The sequence below is a fragment of the Plecotus auritus genome (genome assembly GCF_963455305.1).
Source record: "Plecotus auritus genome assembly, chromosome: 5".
NCBI lineage: Eukaryota > Metazoa > Chordata > Mammalia > Chiroptera > Vespertilionidae > Plecotus > Plecotus auritus.
The window spans coordinates 73,184,952-73,209,356 of record NC_137776.1 but is presented as its reverse complement, the minus strand read 5'-3'; the positions used below and the strand labels follow the sequence as shown (position 1 = coordinate 73,209,356).

The 24,405-nt window shown below is 41.7% G+C and overlaps 1 protein-coding gene across 2 annotated transcripts in view; it reads left to right on the top strand.

The window, feature by feature from the left end:
• The window catches only part of ARHGAP15 (Rho GTPase activating protein 15), a 691,399-nt gene that overhangs the window by 627,832 nt on the left and 39,162 nt on the right, over window positions 1-24,405 (top strand). For both annotated transcript variants that reach the window (XM_080670353.1, XM_080670352.1), the window contains one exon: window positions 894-999. In XM_080670353.1, coding sequence (XP_080526479.1) covers window positions 894-999 — 106 coding nt within the window. The remainder of the gene's footprint in view (window positions 1-893; window positions 1,000-24,405) is intronic.

Sequence of the window (24,405 nt, the reverse complement as noted above, 5' to 3'; positions counted from 1 at the left end):
TTTTTGTTTTTGCACTTTCCTAATTCATAGCAAAAAAACAAAATGTATTCCGGAAACAGGATAGCATAGAAGTAATAAAAAAGTATTTACCACAAAATCAAGCAAACAATAGAATATTGGTAATTAAATCACACTGTGTGTCCTTGTGTGTTGGTTTCCTGTTGCTGCTGTAACAAACTGCCATTAGCTCATACAACACAAATTTATTACCTTACATTCCTGGAGGTCAGAAAATGGAAATCAGTTCACTGTCTTCCTTCTGGAGGCCTATTTCCTTTCTTTTTCTAGTTTTTAAAGGCTGTTTCGTTCTTGGCCCATGGCCCTTTATCACACAGCCATTTCTCTTCCATCTTCCTCTGTCACATGACTTCTGTTTCTGATTCTGATCCTCTTGGTTCTTTCTTAACCACCTTCGTGATTACACTTGACCCACCCTTATAATCCAGCAGGATCTCCCCATCTGATAACCCCTAATTTAATCACATGCAACACCCCTTTTGCTATGGAAGGCAAAATACTTACAGGTTCCAGAAATTAGGACATGGACATCTGTGGAAGTTCATTATTTATCCTACCACACCTTGTATAATAGTAAAACACTTGTGAGATTTGATTCAATAGCTAAATCAGCACCTTATGCATGTCCTTCCCAGGAGTCCCACATAATACTTTGACTTATGTCTCTATGGCCAATCTCAGTCACATGGCCACGATCTAATTCAGAGTCAAAATGAAAAAACTCCATGATAATGTTGAGCACACCTATTCCCTTTGGCTGCTGAGTAGGACTTCACGCTGCTAATTCTTAGTCCAAAATTCTCCTAAAAAAATTCCCTCACGTATCTATGAAATCTTATTTTTTTCTAACCTTTGTTTTTATTTTATTTTTTCAGAAAAACAAGACAACAACACAAGAATTGAAACTATGAAGTCCCTTGTACAAAAACTCCCTCCATCAAATCGTGACACCATGAAAGTCCTCTTTGGACATCTGACTAAGTAAGTTGTAAAGGTTTCTTGTTGTGTCATATACTCCTTTCCTAAATGAACAATATTTAATTTCAGATCTCTAAGACAAGCGTTTCCAAATACATCTATCTCATATTTTCCCCTCTCGCTATCTAAATCTTCCCGCAGAAGTTGGAGAATGTACTAACGGTAGGAAGGAGAAGCTACAAAAGGAACTTCTGACTGATTTGATTTATCCTGGCTTTTTCAGTGAACAGATACTTGCTGATTAGTCAGAACTCTACTCGGAGCCCTGAGATGGGTCATCTTTACTTTGTTGTATAGTACAATGGGAAAGGCATGAGATGTTTCAGAAATGAGTTCAAAACCTAGCCGTGCCTTGTACCAAGGATAGGACCATAAATGAGTTACTGAAATTCTCTGAAATTTTATTTCCTCAACTGTAAAATGTTGATTCAGATTATCAAGGTGCTGTCCTGTAAGAGAAGAGTATTCCAAGCAGAAAAAAAACAAGTGTAAAACCCAGAGAACCCAAAGAGCTTATTGTACTTGAAAAGCCAGGATGGCTAGAGCCTAATGAACGAGGAGGATGGTGGTGGGAGTTGGGGTCACAAATGTTAAGTGGGTGTCAGATCACAGTAAGACATTTGTAATCCATTGTAAATACAATGAAGAGCCACAACTGGGGGAATATAAAAGGTCACACTGGCCATGTGGAGAATGGATTGCAAAAGGGAAAGCAGGGGCACCTATTAGGAGGCAACCCTAGTAGTCCAGGCAAAAGATAATAGTGGCTTGAGTGGAGCCCTTGGAGAGATATTCTGGAGGTGGGTCAGGTTGGATTTGCCTGCTTGGGATGCAATGGGTAAGGGAAAAGAGAAACCAAGTGTGTCTCTTAGGGCTTGGGCTTGAGCGAATGGAAAAATGGTAGTGCCACACAGATGGGCAAAGAGAGGGCCCTTTTGGACATGTTAAATTTGAAATGACTGTTACTCATTTGTCCCCTGTTAACGCCTTCCTAAGATAAGGCAGAGCTCAATACAAGCAATAAGGTTTTAGCTTTGACCATATGCATATGACAGTGTTGAAGCTTATTAGAGTTTACTCCTGTGAGATTAAATCTCCTTCATCACCTTAATCGCCATTCCTTGGGTCTGGTCATTTCTGCAGATTATTCAGTGAGTTCATTACATGAATTTTAATTGTAAATATAATACATGTGATTGCACACAAAAAATTTAAACAGTGGCGAATATTTTATTAAAAAGTGAAATTTGCCTACTAGTCATCCTTAGCCTGCTGAGTAGAAGTAACTAACACTTTCGTATATGTCCTTCCAGACCTGTTTCTAAGCACATGAAAAAATGTGTGTATGGTTGTTGATTGTGTCAAAGTATATCTTACAGCACATATTCTCCTGCAACAACTTCACATTTCATTAAGACTCATCTGCTTCTTTCTAACGATGACATAGTATTCAATGGTATGCATAGCTCCTAATTTGCTTAACCAGTCACTACTTTAGGTACATGTCTTAATCTAATTCGTCATATTATCCTCTTACTTATTTTACTTCCATGGGGCACCTGTGTCACAGTTTAGAGGACCCCTCGTTGTTAGAATGGCCTTTCCTGTCACCTCCACATCCTGGCTACAGTGGGAAACCCAGTGTGATTTAGTGAAAGGATCTTGGGCTTTCAAGAAATAGGTAGATCTAGTGTCAAATCCTTGTTCTATACTTAACTCCCTTTATAATCCCAGGCACATAAAATTGGATTAAATTATGTCAGCCATATCCTGTGGTTATGAGAATTAAATGAGATAATGCATATAAAATGCCTGGCACAGGGTAAGCATTCCTCAAATGTTAATTCTTTTCCCGTAGGATCCAGTCACACTGTGAAAAGCGTTTCAGGTTACAAGTAAATACCAGAGTGCTTATCTCAGTAACGTTCACTGGACAAAGTCATAAAACAAATGGGAACGTGTACTATTTAATGCAATGCAATACCTAGTCTTGTAGATCTTGAGAAATATCAATTACTCGGTCGCAATTACTCCTCTTTCATTCCAACTGAAAGAACAGCTATAAAATGAAGAAAATGAGAGTCAGCTAAATTCTTCTTTGAAAAAAAGAATAAAACACACAAATGAGAATCCATCCAATTAAAAACCTTGGAAGGATTAGAATCCTTCACCTCCATGCCGCACCATTCCAGTGTGAACAACTAATGCCTGATTGTGTTTTTATGCCTAAATTAACTTCCTGACTTTGCTAGAACTTTCATTCATCTCAGTAGAGATGGAAATAGATGTCTTTAACTAAAATTTAAGAACGGATTACTATATCACCTTCACAGTATTCACATTGTAAGATTTTTCATTATAAATAGAGAGTGTCATTTGCCAGTCACCCCCACCTTTCTTGAGTGGTGTGACCATATTCCACTGCACACTGATTTTTACTAGTAAACTGGGTTTAATTATGCACAAGTGTGTGCACATGATTATATCTTGTTAAGTATTTCTTGCTAAGTTTTTGATAAACAGCCAATCATGGCATGACATCAAAGCCTGAGAAGACTAAATAAGAAGATTGTTTAATGAGAATTTAAATATATTCATGTTTGAAAGAATCATTAGAATGTTTTCCTTAGTCTTGATGCATTTGGTAGTTCTTCAGAAAAATCTACCATCAACACTTGTGTGTAGTGTTTATTCCAAATTGTTGCAAATATATATATTTTGAAGTTTGTTTAGTGAAGGTCAGGGAATGTAATGAAGTGCCAGAAATTCCACTTGGCCTATGTACTCTACAGCCAACAGAACAGAGCTCCATGCTTGCAGAGGTCTGCGTTAAACGTTCCCTTGAAAGCAGAGAAGTGCCAACTGAGAAAGCTTGATACTGTACAGTTGGACTAGAAGGTGAATGCAAGTTCTGGCCACGAAGCCAGAACTTTAAAGGGTTGTGATTATATTAAGCATAAGATTACACAATGGCTGTAAAAGCTAAATAGTCTCAGAGTCCTCATTCTTGATCAAACTCGAGTTCAAGTCCTATGCTTCTGCTGTGATAGCTTGAGATCAGGAATTCAGAAGAAGCTATCATTTCCAAATGCCATCAACTCGCAGCCCTTATTTATAGCCGCTTTCACAAATTGACATTACAGTGAGAAGCACTGGAAGGTCCTGGGGTACCTTCTGAACCGTGACATAAATGGCAAGTTCTATCTCTATAAAATATAAGTGTCAAGTGCATTTTCCTTTAGCCTGTTTCTTTGGAAAGGTAGGGAGGCAAAGCAAAGCTGAAGTTAATGGGAAGGATGACCTAGAAAGGTAAGGTTTACTTGCTGGTAAAAAAATATCTGGTGTGTAGGTTGAGAGGTTGAAAGCCAGACAAAGGATGTATATAAGAAATAGAGAACTGTCAACCTTACCTATCAGACAATTGCAAAACATGCTTAGCATTTATGAAAGACACACTTGGCAGCAGAGTGCAAGTTGAACAAAACAGAATGAGAGAAGAGCCCAGGAGGCCACACAGATATATTGGAGGGGTGAACATCAAGTGGAAAGAAATGGTCCAAGTCTTGAGACTTTTCATTAAAAAAATTTCACACAGTTTTGTTGTTGTTTTTATCCTCACTCAAGCAAGGATATTTTTTTCATTGATTTTTTAGAGAGAGTAGAAGGGAGGGAAGGAGAAAAGGAGAGAGAGAGAGAGAGAGAGAGAGAGAGAGAGAGAGAGAGAGAGAAACATCATGTGAGAGAGACACATCAATTGGTTGCCTCTCAGGTACATGCCCTTGACCGGGAGTCTAACTCAAACCCTCCAATCGGCAGGTCGACATTCTAACCACTGAGCATGCTGGCCAGGGCCACACAGTTTTTTATTTCTTTCCTTTCTTTATCGCCCATATCTAGTCAGCCATGGAGATAAGTCTGAGGTTTCAAACTGTGAAAACAATCCCTCCAACATTAATTTTAAAAAGCAAAAGGAAGTACTGCAAGAACGGTGCACCCTTTTCTCTGTTTTGCAAATGCATAAAGGAGAAAGAAGAAGATGAGGTTATAGAAAACTAGCAAAAAAAGATAAATCCCATTTTGTCAGGTGTGTATTGAATCAAGCCCTCTACACGCTGCTCAGTGGGATGTATCTCTCTGCATGTTGGAAAAGGCAAACATGTAATATATCTCAAGAATGAAAACTTTTTCAAATCTTTATACGTTTTGCGTGGTCATCTTAACTGCTGGGACCCTATCCTAAGAGCAGCAGGCTGGTTCTGCAGATAAATTGTTTACAACAGAACATTTGCACTGGTGGACACCTGGAGACGGCCGGTGAAACGTTCAGTGATGGGGGACAGAACATGGTACATGGTATCAGTTCATACTATTTTAGGGAAATGTGGTTCATAGTTAATTGGGGTTTTTTTTTAATTCAGGGAAATGCTTGTGCTAAGTTAAAGGCAGGGGTATAATATTTTATATACTCAGAGAGAGTAGAACTATAAATATGTGGAAAAGTCATGCATCTGGAAAAGACTGTAAAGGTATTTGCTGAGATGTTACTATTTCTTTCTTAGAGTTTCTGAATTATGAGAAGTTTATTTCTCACATGTGTTCCTTTTTCACGTCTACCAACGATGTAGAAGTAACACTGAGCTGGGGAGGACAGGTAAAGAGAACAGGCGTTGGCGGTAGGAGACCAGAGTGTGAGTCGAGGCTCTGCCCCTCACTGGAGACGCACCTTGAATAAGCCCCTGTACTCTGAGCTTTCGTCTTCTCGTCTACAAAGTAAAGATTGCAATTGATCCTATTTGTGTGACGAGGAGTCAATGAATAACCTTTTTAATAGCCCATGTTAGGGTCTAGATAAACATTATATGTTGACATGTACTATTTTTATAGTGAGAAAAATATAAAATAACTTTCAATTAAATAAATACAGGAAGAATTGCAAAGGCTGGGTTGCCAAATTTCCTGGCTTCCAGAAAATTCTTTGTCTCACCACAGAATCGTTTTCCAAAACCATAGTTTCTATGCTGGCCCAACTCAGCCAGTTTCCCCAGTCCCAGTGAGGCTGTTTTCACATGTTTGACAAACCACGTGACACCCCCATGCCATGCCCAACCCCCACGTGTACTCCGAGCCTAACTCTAGTCTGTGTCCGACTACATCCACCTGATCCACATCTTGTCCCAGTTCTCAGACCCGACTATCTTCACCTTTGAAGTGGGAGCTTGCTGAGAGAGAATCTGGCCTCCTTGCCTTTCAGCGGCTGACGAGGGTGGAGGCGGCCCCAGGCCTCCCAGAGCTTCAGGGGCAGAGGCTCCCCTTACAGCAGTTTCGAGGGAAGGTTCTCTTGCTCATTGTCCAACTTATCAGAATGCGTCTCACAGTGAGGGCTTCCTGCCAGGCAGAACAGCACGCTGGCCTTGTGGAGGCTGGGAAGGGAGATGTTTTGAAGCCGATAGGGCCTTCTCCTGTGCCTCAACCCCGCTTGGAAACCCTCCTCGAATTCTATCAACTCCACATCCGCCAGATGCTGACCTTTTGCAGTCCTGGGATGTGTGTTGTCATTACTATCATTAAGGCTTTTTGCCACTGCTGAAGTCTTTCCCACATTCTTATTTCCAGGATAAAAATAACATAATTACAGAAAATTTAGAAAATAAATACAAAAATGCACCACTAACCCAAACTTGTTAGCCAAATTTACTTTGTGGCATGCATTTTGGAAGACAAAACAATCTCAAATTCAGTTCCCAAATAGGTATGCGTTGTTCACACAACATCAGCATGTCTTAGAAGTGGGTGGCTTGTAGAGGTGACATGCAATAGTCATTCGTTGACTTTCAAAAACAGCCTTGGAAGAATACACGGGCTGCAGACTTTGGATGCAAATAAATGTCTTATAGGAGACTTGCACTTTATAAAATAGTTTGAAAAGGGAGCTAAAAATCTTTCCTTTTGTATTGACTCTAAGAAAATCTCCCAGCTGTTCATAGAATTCCAAGGTGAAAAACTGATATGGCTCAATACACAGATCTCATGGAAGAGTGCCAGTCGAATGCCTCCGTGAAAGACAAAACTGGCGAGCTGTGGCTATTTTGTGAGAGTAAACTGATATTTAAAGCTTCTCTGTGGTCTTCACGGATATTAAATAAAATATTCTACAAAAGCATGTCAAAGGCAACTCAAACAATGATGATCTAGAAATATAAGGGTTGTGTGAAGAAACAATGGTGAGGAAAGAATCCATCCACCCTGTCTTTAAAGTGGCATACACAGTGAGCATTTCTGATATTTTGGGGGAAAATGAGACAGGGTTAAAGAATGGGCTGGAAAGCCCCATAAGCCCTTGCCCTTCTCTCTGATCACGAAGCCATTCCTGGTGAAGCTGTTTGCCTGCCGGCGGGCCTCTGGAAGCTCAGCCCGGTGTGCTGTGGAGCAGGCTGTGTTTTTCTGTGCTGACTTCTGGCACTCTGCCCTTTCACTGTACACTTTGGTCTCTCACCCAACCACAATACCTGATATCCCACGACTTGCAAGCCCTGGGTATTTTTACTGGAAAATGAGGAACCTGTACAAATTGTTATTTTCTCTCTCTCTCTCTCTCTCTCTCTCTCTCTCTCTCTCTCTCTTCTTTTCCTTTTTTTTTTCTTCCTGAGGGACAGGGGCTGCAAGTTGTTTGAAATAAGCCAGAAGCCTAATAGCTCCTTTGCTTGTGTATTTGAAATGGCACCCTAATCACTTTGAAGAGCTAATGTACTTCCTATGGGTCTGAAATTTCTCAACTGGACTCCCGTGGCAGAATTTGGCCTGGTAGTTAAGAAAATTAATTACTCTGATCGTGAGGATGAAGCAATAGTTCCCAACTCCCTGTAGTAATCATTAAAATGTCATCTACTTAGGAGACATCTTGGCACAGGATTTATAAGGTTTGTGAGCTGGGGACTAGGGTTCAATGATCCTTCCAGTGGTGGACCCTTGTTCTGCAGGAAGGCTTTGGGAGATAAGGTTTTTTAAGACTGGAGTGAAATTATTACTTTTGATCTTTTGATTTAACATCTGAATGGGAAAATTAACCACTGGATAATATGGAGGAAAAAAAAACAAAACTTAAAATGGCTACTGCCCATCTATCACTGTCTTCCCTATTAGTGGTGGCCCACCCCACCGAGGGTATTTCTCTCCTAAGAGGCAAGTTTTTTAAGTTGCCACACCCTTTCCCACCATGAATCTTGGCCTTTTACCTAATGGAAAGAACCAAGGATTTGGAATCGGAAGACATAAGCCCACATCCCAACCTCAGCCCTTAGAAACTGTACAACATTAAGAAAACCTTTTAATGTCTCTAGCCCTCCCTTTTGCTCATGTGTGCAATAGGTCAAATAAATTCACATTTGTGAAAATGTTAACTGGAATATCTCATCCACCCATTCCTGCAGAAAGTCTTAATGAGTGGCTACTATACTCCAGGCACTGAATTAGATTAGAAGTTGGAAACTGTGGCCCATGGAATACATCCAGCCTGCTACCTGCTTTTGTTAAAGTTTTGTTGGAACACACACACACACACACACACACACACTTGCACACTCATATATTTATGTACTGCCAATGGCTACTTTCACACTGCAATGCTGAGAGTTATATAATTGTAACCAGTTGCACAAGGTCAAAAATATTTACTCTCTGACCCTTTACAGGAAAAAGTTGCTGACCCCACAACTTGATACTAGAGGCAGAAAAGGGGCTCCTACCCTCATGTATCCTATAGTTTCCTGGAGTAAATTAGCAAATGATTATAATAAACTAAAGGCCTGGTGCACAAAATTTGTGCACAGGTAGGGTCCCTAGAACTGGCCAGCAATCAGGGCCGATCAGGGCCTTCCAGCTGCCAGCTAGAGCCTTCCTTGCCACCCCCTGGTGGTCAGCGCACGTCATAGCGAGTGATCGGTCTCCCGTTCAAACTCCTGTGGGGACAATTTGCATATTAGGCTTTTATGTATATAGATATGGTGCTGAATCACAAGACTCTATGAGAACACCAAGCAGGTGCTGAAATTTAGCCTTGAGAAACCAAAGAGCGCCTCCCAAATGCCAGAGGCTATCTCTAGGGATGGCAGTGTGGCAGACAACAGGCCAACTGTAAGCAGGAAGAATACTCTGTACCAGAGGCACCGAGAAGAACTACAGTGTGGTACAGACATGGTGAATCCTAGAAGTGATAGAACATAAGCCGAGAATGCAGTAAACTAGAGCTAAATTATGAAGGACATTATACACTTTGCTAAAGAATTTGAAATTCATTCTGTAGACAGTAAATCACTGAAGGTTCTGAAGCAGAGATAAGGTGGTGCGATTTGCATTTCTAAAGATCACAATCTTTCTAAGTGAAGAATAGCCTCTAGGAGGGCAACACTAGAGGTAGCAAAACTTGTTAAGAGGACTGTATGATAGTCCAAGCTAGAGATCCCAAACTAAGGGAGGTGGGTACAGAGGGGATGGGGCAAGGGATGGATACAAGAGGCATGGGGGGGATAGGGGAAGTTGATTCAGTAGGACATGCTCAACAAGTGCATGCAAGAGGTTAGAAATAAGGAAGATTTCAGATGGCACCCAGGTTTTGAACTAGATGAGTGATTATATCCTGAACTTACATAGAGGAAAAGGATAAAATTGGAAGCATGAAAGAAGTTGAAATTTTGGGGACACTATGTGATTTGGTCATTGTTTATATTCCGTTTATGATGTCTATTAGAAGATAAGAAATATATGTTGGGAATTCAGGAAAGGTGATTGGGGTCTAAGTCTGAATTTAGGAATCATGGGTTTAAAGATGGCAATGGGATAAGGTCATTAATAACCTCAAGGAAGAGTATGAAGAGAGAAGAGGGTTGAGGACAGATCCCTGGAGATGTATAACACTGAGGGGTCATCAGAGGAAGAGTCTGAGAAAGGAGTCTGAGAATGGCATGCATGGTGACAGAAAGAAAACTTGGCAAGAGCAGAGCTATTATTTTTTTTGTGGTTAAAACTATTACTTCCAAAAGGAGGCCTTGAAAATTCTCATGATAACAGGACATTGGCCAGAATTTCTAGTGATGACTAGATATTGTTTGAGCCTTCAGCTTTCGGCTCTTGGAAAAATCACAGGAATAAATATTACAAGCTGGAAGAAAAAATGTTACTGATAGCAGTTCAGTCCTTAAAATATTGGTGAAGGTGAGAATTATAAGAAACTGACCTGGTCCCTTTGTCATTAGAGCATAGGCTCTAGGAAGGCAGGAATGTGCATCATGTTGACTCTTGCTACACCCCAGAGCCTAGTACAGAGCCCCACACATTACAGATAGTCAGCAATTTCTGTGGAACACATTGAATCACATGACTTCATCGAGTGAGAAGAAGATCATCTAATAGCCAGTGATGGTTCCACTTAAGATCAACTGGAAACTTGAAAACTTGATATATTTCAGACTAAGACTAGGGAACATTACATTTTGAGGGTATTGGTTAGGAAGCTGTTCCTCTCAACTTTCTCTCTTCATCTGATGCTTATCTTTTCATCATGATGAAGAGAAGAGAAGCCCAGATTGTAAAAGAAGTAATATGTGTTAATATTAATAAGATGGCCTGTTCAGAGGCCCCTAGCACAATGAAGGAGTGCTAAGAGAGGCTCTCCTACTGAGGAAGCCTTGGTCAGGGGTCTGTGACCACCCATCGGTGCTGGAGCCTGTTAGACCTGTCGCTGTTGTCCAGGGGGGTAAGGAGAGAGGTGCCAGTTCTCCTGATTTCTTGATTATCTGGGACTTGTAACAGATTTCAGAATATAAAAACTTAGTTTTATATTTTCTGGCATTACTCCCACTACTAAATTAAAGACTATTGCTCGTATCTCCTATTATATCAAGCAACCTCCCTGTCCATCATTTTTTCCAAGTCCAATATTAACCTCGTAGGACTACCTTGAATTAGTTAGCATTAGGTGAAGCAAAAAAAAAAAATCACCTTGATTACAAACGCTGGCCCTCCACTCTTAAGTGTACGAGAAATTCAGTTCTTGTTTTGTGAAGCAGAGACACAGAGAAACTTCAAAGTGAAAAGCGGGGAGAGGGAGGCGGGGAATCAACCAGACCTCAAGTCACCTGATTTCCAGTCCACTAGACCACACTCTGCTTTCCTGCCAACACCAATACCCGATTGTGTTTCCAGGGAAGAAGGAATGATGAGACAGCGAGTGAGAAAGACCAGCCAACAGTGATAGACGCACAAGCCCATCACTCGAATTCCCTTTCCTTTTTTAATTGAACGCCGGCCATAATCCCAGCTCTTTAAGTAAAATTACCTAACTAATTAGGAAGCTGACATACTGATATAAGGGTTTTTCTTGGTGTCTGTGTTCTTTCTCTCTCTCTCCAACTCTCCCTCCCTTCCTCCCTCCTTCCCCCTAACACTTTGCTTTCCACCTAAAAAGTACCGGGGAAAGTTTTATTTTTAGTTCGTTTTAAAACATGTTCCATGTCCACATGCATTAATGCTGTGTGTGCATGTGCATGAGCATATATGTGCACTTCTAAGGCTTACATTTTATTAAAAGGCAGGGACGGCTCTGCCTTTACCACCTCTCCTCTCCTCTCCTCTCCTCTTTAAATGGAAAGCGCTGAACCCAGATGCCCAACCAGGGAAAACACTCTTCCAGGAGCAGCATCTGGCCTCCTGGCAAGCCCTTCGGGTGAGCTGCTTGGGGAGCTTTGCAGTTGTCTCGCTCGGCTCTGTCACGTGTCTCCGATACCCTGGCCTCCCTGGCTGGCACGTCCGGGCAGCTGCCAATTCCTCTCTGTTCACCTTCAGTTCTGAGAACCACTTCCCCGTGCTCATGTTATGCTGGACTCATTTTTCTCCCACCACCCGTGAGAATTCCAAGACAAGACGTGTGTCTCGCTGCTGTCCGCCTGGCAACTTCCCCCAGGCCTCCATCTCCTGAACCCCAGTGAAACCCTGGGCCACTCAGTCCTCCCTTAAAGGAGCTTCTTTTTAATAATAGTTCTCCGCCACTTCTTGTCAGCGTAGCTCCTTGTAAACTGCAGGGCCATTCCCTGCAAAGAAAAACAAAACATTCCACGGGAGTAATTTATTCTGGTCTGTACCCAAGACATGAAAGCACTCCTGACATGTGTGTATTATTTCGTGACATCACACTGGCTCCCGCATCCCTGTCACACCTCAAACAAAGGAGTGTTACAGGACCTACAAGGAGGCAACATAGCAGCTTTGCAAGGAGCGCCCACTTCAGGGGACTACGTTTTTGAAAGTCGCTTTGTGGTGGTGGTTTTTTTTTTTTTTTACCTGTTAGTGTGTGTGTGTGTGTGTGTGTGTGTGTGTGTGTGTGTGTGTGTGTATATATATATATATATATATATATTGCTTGTGAAGGATTCTGGGGAGTTTTTTTCTGGATAATTGTGAAGAACACAGAGTCCGACGGTAGCCCACGCACCAGGGAGCTGTGACAAGGTGCTGACAAGTCCGGCAGCCATACCCGGGATGCAGAGGGGGAGGCAGAAATGAGAGCTGCGGGGTGACATCCAGAAATAGTTAGCACAGGGTGGCTGCACACTGCCATGTTGGAGGGTTGCTGTTTTTTTTTTTTCCCTCATGCAAGGAAAAGTGTAGATTATACACAAGATTTCAGATCTCAGGATGGGATTGTCTGGGCTGAGAAAAGACTGGGCCTTAGCAGTGGACTGAGGGAATCCCAGCCATAAGTAATCACTGGTCTGGGCCCCTGGCAGAGTCAGCCCACACTTGACTTTGAAGACGAACAAAACTAAAACCATGGGCTTCGGAATGAGAGCCTCTGGGGACCAGGAGATGAGGTTAGGGGATGTTTGATCAGGACATTGGGAACTGTCCCTTAAAACTATCTACACAACAATAGAGCTCAAATTTAAGATTAGAATATTGAAGTATTTTATCTCTGTCTCAGTGAGATGTTTTTGGTCTGTAATTTTCCTCAGGTTAATTTATTGCTATGTACAAAGGAAGTTAAAAATACATGCAGAATCTGTATACTAAATATTGCCTTTTGTATAGAGATGACTCTTTTGTATAGAGATGACTCTCGCTCCTGGTCATTTCTTCTCTTCAGTGTCATACATTCTTTTTAACCAGGCTATTTTCTCTTACGTTGTACCGCCCCCCCTTTTTTTTCCATTCCTCCCAGTATCACCACCATCCTCAAATTCTTCCACCCATGCCTCACTCTGAGAGCTCTCTTCACCTTTGAAGCATTCTTGCCTACATCATCTATTGCCCATTTAGTCACGATACAAACACCTATTGAGTACCATCATGACAGACACTCAGCTGGAAATCAAGAGGGTTTTATCAGGATAACACTCAACCCCTGGGATCTGGGGACCTCATTCAACTATGTTATCTACCTCCCTGCCCTCTCTGGGAATGTTCACTTTCCTCATCTTGCTCTTGCTTCCCAACTTTCTGCCTCTAGCCCTTCCTCTTCTCCCGGGGATTAGCAAACAGGCTCTCTGTTCTGGGCATTCGGCTAGTCTGTCCACCTGGTGGAGTAACCCCTTGCTCTTCTTTCCTTTCCCATTTCAGAGGGGGAAAGGAAAGCACTCTGGGGCAGGAGTAGGCAAGACATAGGTGCTGGCCCTGGGGCACTAAAAACATGTTTTTTTCCTGCTTTCCATAAACTAAAAGTCAACATACACCTCTTAATAATATCCTTCCCATTATTAATTTTGTTTTTTTATTCATTCATTCATCTTATTTACTAGCTAATTTATTTATCTTCCCTAGTGTTTGGAATATGAAAAGATAAAAGAAATTACCCCTGCTCTAAAGGAATTTTTATCTAATTATTTTGTGTCTCTGTGCTTGGACATAAAAAAGAATACTTTTACTCATGCAAAGTGATTAAATCACATTTTCCCCCCTTTCGAACACTTTTTTAGCAACCATTTAATATCCCAGAAAGATCCTGCTCTCAAACCTACATCTTCTCTGATTGGATCACAGGCCCATCCTCTTGGCTCCTGACTCACCCATCTTTTCCCATCATTCTTTCATCTCCTTCTGCTGTTCTAGACAGCACATGCTTCCTGGTGCTGACCTCTGTGTCATCATAGAGGGATTCCACTCACTCTCCCGGTGCCACGTTTCTATTTAGGACCAGGCATCCCCCAGACCCTGGGGCCCAGAGCAATAGCGAGGCCTTTTATGGGTGGTTCATGTCCTATTGTATTTTTCTAACTAGTCTGCCCTGTTGTCTCTGACTTCACTCTCCATTCACATCACACCAAAAAGGACCAATTCCTGGACTGCCAAACTCTTCATGTAATTTGTGCTTCCCTGACAGTCCCAGGAACTGAGCCTGCATCTTGGCAGAGGAAGGCCTATTTCACCACACCCCTGCTATTTTCTCCACCAGTGTCCCTGCAATGCCCTATGATAGGGCTAGGGGGGCCTAGGAGCAGGTGTTACGTAAGGGAGCTAAGAAAATGTCATTGTCGCACTCTAGGAATTTCTGATCCCAAAACACTTTTTAAAATATATATATATATATATATATATATATTATTGATTTTTTACAGAGAGGAAGGGAGAGGGATAGAGAGTTAGAAACATCGATGAGAGAGAAACATAGATTCAGCTGCCTCCTGCACACTCCCCACTGGGGATGTGCCCGCAACCAAGGAACATGCCCTTGACTGGAATCGAACCTGGGACCCTTCAGTCCGCAGGCCGATGCTCTAGCCACTGAGCCAAACTGGTTAGGGCTCAAAACACTTTTTTATCCAAGAATGTAACATAGAAGAAAACAGCTAGGCAATTGCATGTGGGGTGGAGGGAGCTGGAGAGAGTGGGGGTGGGAGGGAGTTGGCTAGAGAGATGTTTTCCTCATCTTGAATGCAGCCACCTGAAAAAACCAGCTGATTAGGACCCTGTAGCCACACAACACAGCAGTGTGGTACAAGAAGTGAGTAATACCGTATGTACCTATTTGAAACTACAGAGCAGGCTTCGGCAGACTGCGTGCAATTACACAGATTGGAAGTCAGCCAGGACACTGAGGTTACCAACCCCTTCTCTCACAAAAAGCACCAGGGGAACTTCGAGGACCACAAGAGGTCAGGGCCATCATCCTGCAGCTCATCCAAAAGGCCCCACCTCACACAACCCAGGTTCTGGCAGAAGAAATTAATGGTGACAACTAATAGGCTAGAAAAAAAAGAGTGCCCTCTATCCATGCCGTGTGACCGATTCAGCATTCTCAGGAAACAGGCTTTGAAGCACCCGAATAGAAGGGACTCAAATGATGGAGGACATCCAGAGATTCAAGTGCTGGACAGCGGGCACTGTAGGGGTCTTCCACCTGCTGGTCCTGTGGCTAGCATTCCTGCCACCCAAGCATTTCAGAAAGTTCCAGCTCAGGTTTTCCCAAACTTCAATGTGCTTACAAATCAAATGGCTAGGGGTCTTGTTAAAAAAAAAGTCGATTATGCCAAGCTGGTGTGGCTCAGTTGGTTGGGCATCATCCCAGGCACCAAGAGGTGGCAGGTTCGATTCCCAATCAGGGCACATGCCTGGGTTGCAGGCTCGATCCCCAGTAGGGGGTGTCCAGGAGGCAGCTGATAATGTTTCTCTCTCAGTGATGTTTCTCTCCCTCTTCCTTCTTCTCTCTCTAAAATCAATAAAAAACAATTTTAATATATTTTTATTGATTTCAGAAAGGAAAGGAGAGGGAGAGAGAGAAACATCAATGATGAGAGAGAATCACTGATTGGCTGCCTCCTACACACCCCCTACTGGGGATCGAGCCTGCAACCCAGGCATGTGCCTTGACAGGAATTGAACCCAGAACCCTTCAGTCCACAGGCTGACACGCTATCCACTGATCCAAACCAGCTAGGGCTCAATAAAAACATTTTTTAATGTAGATTCTGATTCAGGAGGTCTGGGATGAGGCCTAAGATTCTGCCCAGAGAATAAGCTCCCTGGTGCTGTGTCAGGGAACCACATTTCCAGAAGGCAGTTTTTACAAGGAAGAGGGGAGAAGTTTTCTGTGAACCGAGAGAGCAGAGGCTGGGCAAAGAGAAAGATGGCTTTAAAATGAGATTCAACACCCAGAATAATTAGGTTCGCTTTCATTTGTCCTAGGAATAAAAGGAAGCAGAAACATGGAGAGTCCAAAATAATAAATAATACACACCACTCTTATAATCGCTTTTTCTGTGGAAGGGAAGCACAAAACTTGGTCCCTGAACATGTTTCATGAATGAGATGCCTGCTCTCAACAGTGGTTGTATTTCTCACTCCTTGGTTAGTGCTGCAGAAAGACACACCATCAGGAACCAAACTTTCTGTTCTCAAGATGAGTCAGGAGAAGACAAGATGGCAGAAGGCAGACCTTTAAGGTTTGACCAATGAACAGTAAGGGAGCGATAATCTTCCTTCCAGCTTTGTAAAATAAAATCAGAGTTGCTGAAAGACATCAAATAATGGGCCATTTTGCAGCTTATATTATGCAAACTTAGTTTATTGTTGTGTGCTATGGAGGCTTTCCCGCTAAAGCCTGCATGTGCCATCAAAGGCTTAATTATTGGTTGGATTAATGATTATATTCTTTATCTAGTTATTTGCTAAGTGCTTTTTATACTCATATCTGCATATTTTGTGACTTCTTAATGATAGGATTCACTTTAGATGTATGGAAGGAAGCATGCACACACACACACACACACACACACACATGCTTAATAAGTATGAGTCAGTTAATCCCTGGTGAAAGCAGTATCAGTTGCTACATTCAGACATGCTATAAACTAGATAAGGCTGGAGTTTAAATATACATTTATCCTAATATATAGCTAAACAGTATAGCTTCGAAAATGCTATTACTTGCCAAAGATATATAAATTTAGGATATCATTCAAAATATATCATTTGAAATGTTCAGCTATCTACAGCTAGCATGGTGAAGTACATATACAAGAAGGAGAAGAATACAGCCATCGATCAATGAGTCAACAATATCTATCTGAGGAGTGCCTAGATGTGCCTCATGCTACACTAGTGAGAGTTAGGAAAATTTTTAAAAAGCAAAAGGTCTGCCTTTGCAGAGCTACTAATCTACCAGGGGACAAAGCACTTAAGAAAAATAAAAAGAGTAGAGAATAATTAACTGTTAAACAGTATCTGCAAGGAGAAACAGACTAACAAGTTGAGAAGTCTCCAACTAAACGTAGAGCTGAAGTTAGGTTTTGAAGCATGGGTGGGATTTGGGAAGCGCATAGATGACTATGGGTCTACCTGAGAAAAGCAAAGGGATGCCCGGATGTGGCCTTGAGCAGCCTGTGCTATCTGTGACCCTGTGACTGGAGAAAAGGAGAAGGAGAGACTCAAATGCAGGGAGGAGCCAGGCTATGGGTGGGGCCTGGAGAAAAGCTGGAGTCCATGTCTCAGACCATCGGGAACCAAGGCAGGTTAGCAACTAGTTGAAGAATGTAAGTTTTGCTTTTGTTTCCATTTGAGTTTCTCAACTTATGGAAAGATCATATGTAAAATGGATTTGGGGGTGCAAGGCCCAAAGAAGGAGGCTGGAGCCAAGCTGGAAACTAAGCGGCTATCTGGGCATGGCTAGAGAATGTTGGCTGTGGAGCTCAGGGGGAAGGGAGGAATGCATAGAAGGACCTTAAAGGAAATCAAGAGAATTTGCTGATAGGTTTGATATGATGAGCGCATAACCAAAAATAGATCAGGACAAGGCCAAGGTGTTCAATTTGTGGACTAAAGAGAGTGGAGTTTTCACTAATGGAAACTGGATTATCTGTGGACTTTGAGCACCAACTTTGTGGCAGGCACTGTTCTAGGAACTTGCAATACATCAGTAAATTGAACAGAAATCACCTTTGCTTTCATGGAGTTTGCATAATAAACATAATACTAGTACACATACTATAAACAAATACATTTAATAAACATAGTAAATAAGGAAATGCTACAGCATAATAGAAGGTGATGGCTGCTAAGGAACCAGTAAAAGTAGGGGGAACTAAAGGAATCAAGAGTGCTGTGTGGTGGTGTGCAGTAATAAAGCAGGTCTTTGGGGAAGCAGGTGAGATATGACAAGGGTGGAGGGATGGAGGGAGTCTGTGTAGTGGACACTTGGAGTCAAAGCACCAGGTGGAGAGGACATCTCCAGTCTTGGGGTCTTGGCTCTACAGCAAAGCGAGGAGGCCAGTGTCCCTGCAGCCAAGGAAGGGTGGGGAGAAAAGAAAGAGAGTCACAAGAAAGAAAGAAAGAAAGAAAGAAAGAAAGAAAGAAAGAAAGAAAGAAAGAAAGAAAGAAAGGAAGGAAGGAAGGAAGGAAGGAAGGAAGGAAGGAAGGAAGGAAGGAAGGAAGGAAGGAAGGAAGGAAGGAAGGAAAGAAAGAGTGTGATACACATGTTGACAAGGCCACATCCCCATGGGGCTTTAGGGGTCCTTGTGAGGAATTAGCCTCTTGCTCTGAATTAAAAGGAAAAGGAAGCCAGTTGTAGGGTTTGGAGCAGGAATAACATGAACTGATTCCAGTTTTTAAAAAATCACTATGTTAAGAGTACATTCTAGGAGAATAGGAAAACCAACTGGCGAACTATTTAGATTATCCCATCAATCTAATCAGAAAGAGTAATTTGTGGGTGCAAAGTGTCTCACACATTTGGCTCCGATAGGTTGAGAGAATTTAAAGAACTGGATTTCAGCCCCAGCTGGGGTATAAACTTCCCCATTGACCATGGGCCTGTCGCTTCATGTCCCAGCCATGGCTTTCTCATCTTCAGCATGGGAATAATGCTCAGCTTTACCCACCTTGTAGTGTGTGTATGTGAGTGTGTGTGTGTGTGTGTGTGTGTGAAATCTAGTGAGATAAAGAGAGTGAAAGGCAAGAATATATAATTATTAGAATTTGACACAGTTGGAAACTCAAGCAGAGAGTCCAGTCCAGACACTTAATCTTTCACTGAATCCAAGAGAGAAAGTGAAGAATGCATTGGATTCAGAACCAGAAGACTTATTTGTGTCCAGAGTTTATGACTCCTTAATTGTGTCGCCTTGGATAAAACAGCTTCTCAGAGCATCAGTTTCCTCTTTCAGGTTAAAGGAGATTGCAGTACCTATACCCCAAAGGACGTGAGTGAATAAAAATCCACCGTAAGCTGTAAAGTACCAAAGAGATGAAGGCCCCTTCCCCAAGTTCCTAGTGCAGCCATAGACAGTTCTACTCAGCCTGTTGTGAAGTTGTAATTAATCCTTTACTCAGCCTAGGTTAACTGTAATTCCTCAGAGACAGGACTCATTCCTTCCTGGGCTCCGCAGTGCCCCATGTAGCCAGCACAAGCTAGTGCAACGGGAGGTATTCAACAAATTATTTTAGCAAGTGAAAGTATGATATTAAAGGAGGAAATGTAGATTTGAGAACCAGGCTTTTAGAGGAAATATTTCAAATCATGAAAGAGAATGCATTCAACAAGATTGTTCAGAGCCTAAAGAGAGAGGATGGGGTTAAACACCACTTTGGGGCAAGCGCAGTGAGACTCATTAACCAGCAAAGGGAAGAAAAGCAGAAAGTCAACAGATAATTCAGAATCATCAGCATTGAAAAACCTGGAGAGTATCATCATATACTATAACTCAATAAATAACTCCCACTCCAAAGAGATCCAAATAGATTTCAATCAGCTGTCATTTCACCAGTCAGAAATCTCTAATAACCACCCATTTTATCTAATAACCAGGCTCTAGCACAGAGATAACTTAAGTTACTAATGAGAGCTTCAAGATTCCAAAGTTCCTTGTGAATTATCAAAGGATGATAATGCCATGTCCGTTGTAATTTTAATACTAATTGTGTTGTTTGATTGCTGCTAAGATAATGTAATGTTTAAGTGTTTTTCACCAGAGCATTTGCTTAATCGAAACCTTATATTCCCCAGGCTTTCTGAGTACAAGTTTACTAGGAATGAAGGAAAACTGCACATAAAACCATTTTCCCAGTCTGTTTCTTAAGTGTACACTCACCAGGCCATCTTGCAACACACCTAGCCAATAAGCTCCATTTCCTTTCCAGAGCCCAGTTTTTTGTGTCTTTTTAACTGACATTTTGGAATTCACCTGAAAACACCAATAATTTGCCAAGACAAAACTTGGCCTGTGGGGAAGACACCATATTCAACTCCAATCTGGAGAAAACAATGTACTCAGTTCTTTTATTCATTCTGGTTTTAACATTTATTTTAATCATATCACAATTTGAGGATTCTAACTTAGTCCTGGGAAAGCTGGCCTCTGGGCAATAAAGTGTTAAGACCAGGAAGTGTACTCCTGTGCCCTTATTTCAATCCCTTCCCTGTGGTACCACAAAATGAATAATGCCTTAGACATAGTTTTTGCAATGCTAATATTTGAACAGTAAAAGATACCTTAAGACCTTCATCAAGATTTTTTAAGGCCTCATTTAATGTCAGTGTCAAGGTTCTGTGAGGAATAATTAATATAACAAAACAAGGTCTATGTGCCCATTGATTGCCAGGCGATTTATGCAGGTGACTCATTAATGCCGCAGGGGGTTCTGCATGTAAATCCCAAAGCCTGGATAGGGAAATGGGACCCGGTGATTTTTTTCCCCTATAAAAAACACAAACAATGACACGTATAAAAGCAGATAACCTGAATATCTATACAAACAGCTATTTGGCTTATAAAAGTTTTCCATTTCCATCCTGTCACCTCTTCTCTTCACATGTATAAAAGATGGGACAATTATTTCAACAAACCTACCCGTATAAATCAACGCAGTTTTGCTGTGGGGAGACTTGGTGTTTAGGGCATTTAATATTTCATCATCACCAGATTAGCACCGGGATCCATTTCTCTCTGTGGTCAAGGGCACGATTAGCTCTGTGACAGTATATTGGCCATTTTCGTATGAAGATCTGCAAATCCTGGTAAACAAATACCAGTTGGAAAAATTAAGAACAAGTCTGTGGACTGGAATGCACCCTACTTGCAATGGGAACAAAAAGCTGGCAATCAAATCTAAAGAAAAAGCTAAATCACAGCAGAATGACCTACTTTAAGGCATTTGCCAAAGAGGCAGTGTTTTTAGACAGCTCTTCTGAAGTAGCGTCTTTCTGTCTATGCCATCTGCAGATTTATTACTGCCTGAAAAAAAAAAACAACCAAAAAAAAGAAAGAAAGAAAGAAAAGAAAAGCTCTATTTAAATGATGCTAAAAGCCTGGTCTATAGGAAAGATTCCAGTATTGTGGGCACCACACCCACACCTACTGATGTGGTCCAAGGTTTTGCTTTAGAGGCACCTAATTAAGAAACCCTGACTCATTTACATGGAGACGTTTGATCTAAATTGCACTCCAAACCGCACCAAATTGGGAGCATCTGTGAATGTGAAATGTTTGTTCCCTGTGACGGCTAGAACAGGGCCAGCTCTGGACGGCACATGTTCAAGTGACGAAAAATATTTCACATGTAACGTACTTCTGAGACCCACTTTTCCACTAATAATTCATAGTGATCCTAACCAGTATCTGTACTTCCCCAATTATTTCAGGCTGTGAAAAATTATGTCACTTTTTTTTTTCTACAGTTAGAAAGAGGTAGGAGACCACCTACTTTGTTTGCTGTCATTGATAAAAGCCCTTAGGTGCAGCCAATAGTAAAAAGGCAAAGCTGGCTAGTGTAGAGGCTGGTCATATATATATATATATATCTTAACTCGGGACCCAGAAATGCAGAGCAGCAACCTGAAGGGATGTCTCCCTCTCATCACTGCCTGAACGTCTTCAGTTTTTTATTTGACTTACTGGTTCTCAGCAATGCTTTGCCTCCCAACTGCTCCGAGCCTGTATTTGTGTCTGGAAGATACAGCTTGTACAGGAGAGGCTATGGAATGATTAAAGGTCTCATTACCTGCCTTTGGAGGGCATTCAGATGTGGTCCATCTCATTCCCATCAGGTAAAATGTCTAAGAAAGTAAAATTTAAAAAAAAAAAAAACATTTCTGCCACTGGATGCTGTGAACAGTACTAAGCACATAATTCTCATGAAAGAGTGTTGTATTTCAAGTACAATAAACAGTGTTTTATAGACATAGTTAACCCCACACTTTGGCACCTGATGGCCATTGTACCTTATTAGGCCATATATCACCTATGTTTCAGTGGGAGTCTAAGGAACCAGGAAGAAACTTTACGTAAGAATTCCAGATGCTTTTGTCCAAGAAAGATATTAATGCATCGATCTGATGTACTGTTCTTTGCAGTAGCTAGAATGAGATTTGAATATATTAATATTTTCAGCAGCGGAGCCCAGGAAGCCCAGTTAATAGCTTATGCATGGATACATACTAGTAGATAGACTTCAGACAGAGGTAGGCTTTTCGGCTCTCATGTTGGTAATGCTCAGAGAGATCGAATGAAAGGGCTGTTCTCCCTGAGTCTTTGTTGTGGGCGTGCATTCTGACAGTGTGGAGCCAGAGTTCTTCTGGTTGTCTATACAGCCTGGATTCAATAACGGTTATATATGCATGTTATGACAATGTGGTCAAGGAAACCAGATTTTTTTACTCTACCTTCAAGAGTGAGCCTATGTAGTCTAAATCTGGTGCTTATTTTTCTTGTCCTCATTCAATAAGTTAACATATTCATAATTTAATACAGGTTATGTTCATTTTGTAATTAAAGTTATGGCCTTAGTTGGGAAAGCCCTCAGACTATACCGCATGATTTTTTTTTTCTTTATTGTACTATATGGTTCAGTGTGGATCCTAAATCTGATCATTCCAGACGATACTGATTTGCTAGGGCTGCTGTATCAATATACCACAGAAATTTATTTTTCACACTTCTGGAGGCTAGAAGTCCCAGATCAAGGTGCCAGCAAGTTTGGCTTCTGAGGCCTCTCTCCTTGGCTTACAGAAGGCCACCTTCTCACTGGGTCCTCCCATGGCCTTTCCTCTGAACACTAGCATCCCTGGTGTCCTCTGTCCCAATTTCTCCTTCTTATAAAGATATTAATCATATTGGGATAGGGTTCATCCTAATGGTCTTATTTTAACTTCATCACCAAAGGCCTTATCTCCATATAAAGTCACGTTCTGAGGCACTGGGGGTTATGGCATCAACATAGGGACTGGTGAGGGAGGACATCATTCAGCCCCATAGCACAGCCCACTGCCATGGCCATGCCCATGCTGCTGACATGCCCCATGCCAAATGTATATTTATCTAAGATCAAAACGAAAACTAAAATCTGTAGTAATTTTCCAGTACGATGTTCAGTCACTTTCTCCATCAGTAAAAAACAACGATGACTCCCCAAGGTTTAAGGGAACAGCAGCAGCGTGACTCTTCTCATACCTTCTTGCTAGACTGGAAGGAAGTAGTTGCCTCGTACTGTAAGTGTTACCGCAGTGCCCGCCTGAGCCCCACCCTGCCTTCAGGGACCCCTGAGCTACAGGCCTAAGTGCCTCCCTCTCCATTACTGCCGCCCTCCATTAGGAGCAGATAATGCGAGAGATATCACTTTCACAATCAAACACTGCACTCACACCACACCTTTCAACTCAGCATTTCCAAATGCTTTAAAAATCATTATTATTTTTATTATTTATTTGTGGAATCCCAGCAGTCTACTCAGCACTGGGAAGTGCAGTCAAAGCCACAAAGCTATGGTCTCAGTTTCGCAAACTTAAACCAATTCTCAAGTTTCCCTCTTGATGGGCCAGTAAAAAACCTGAAGGTGGCTGTTTGTATGTGCTTGCATATGTAGGAAAAAGGGGTGGGGATGGGGGTGAGGGAGAAACTTATCTGAATTACCCTGCTACTTATATAGCGGAAGGAATTTGGAAAAGAGCCACTGGGTAGTGTTGTTCTGACAAACTTAGAACCAAACCAAGAAAAAAGCAGGAAAGCCAATACATAGTTTGGGATGTAAAATTCAGAAAATGGAAATGAATTGCCCTAATCAAGGGCAACTACAATAACACTTTTAAAAGGGTTATTAAGCAATGCAGGAAGTACAAATCAATCATGCTGTGCATATTGTTCAATGGCCATTATTTCCTGGGTCAAATCGTCTTGACATTCAATTTAATACAGCCTTTCATCAAGTTGAAAGGCCCTGGAGAAACTTTCACTGGCCACCCACATTTTCTGACAAGGCTGTTGCCTAGTCCACCGCACTTTGTTTTCTAACTTTTTATCACCATGACATATTCTGCCTTCTTCTACTGAAAAGTAAAAAACAACAACTCTATGGCTTTACAGAACTCCCAAGGTAGTGGATATGTGTTATCCATTCCTGTAATGCCAAAACCTCCTGGTCCAGTAGGTGCCTGACACA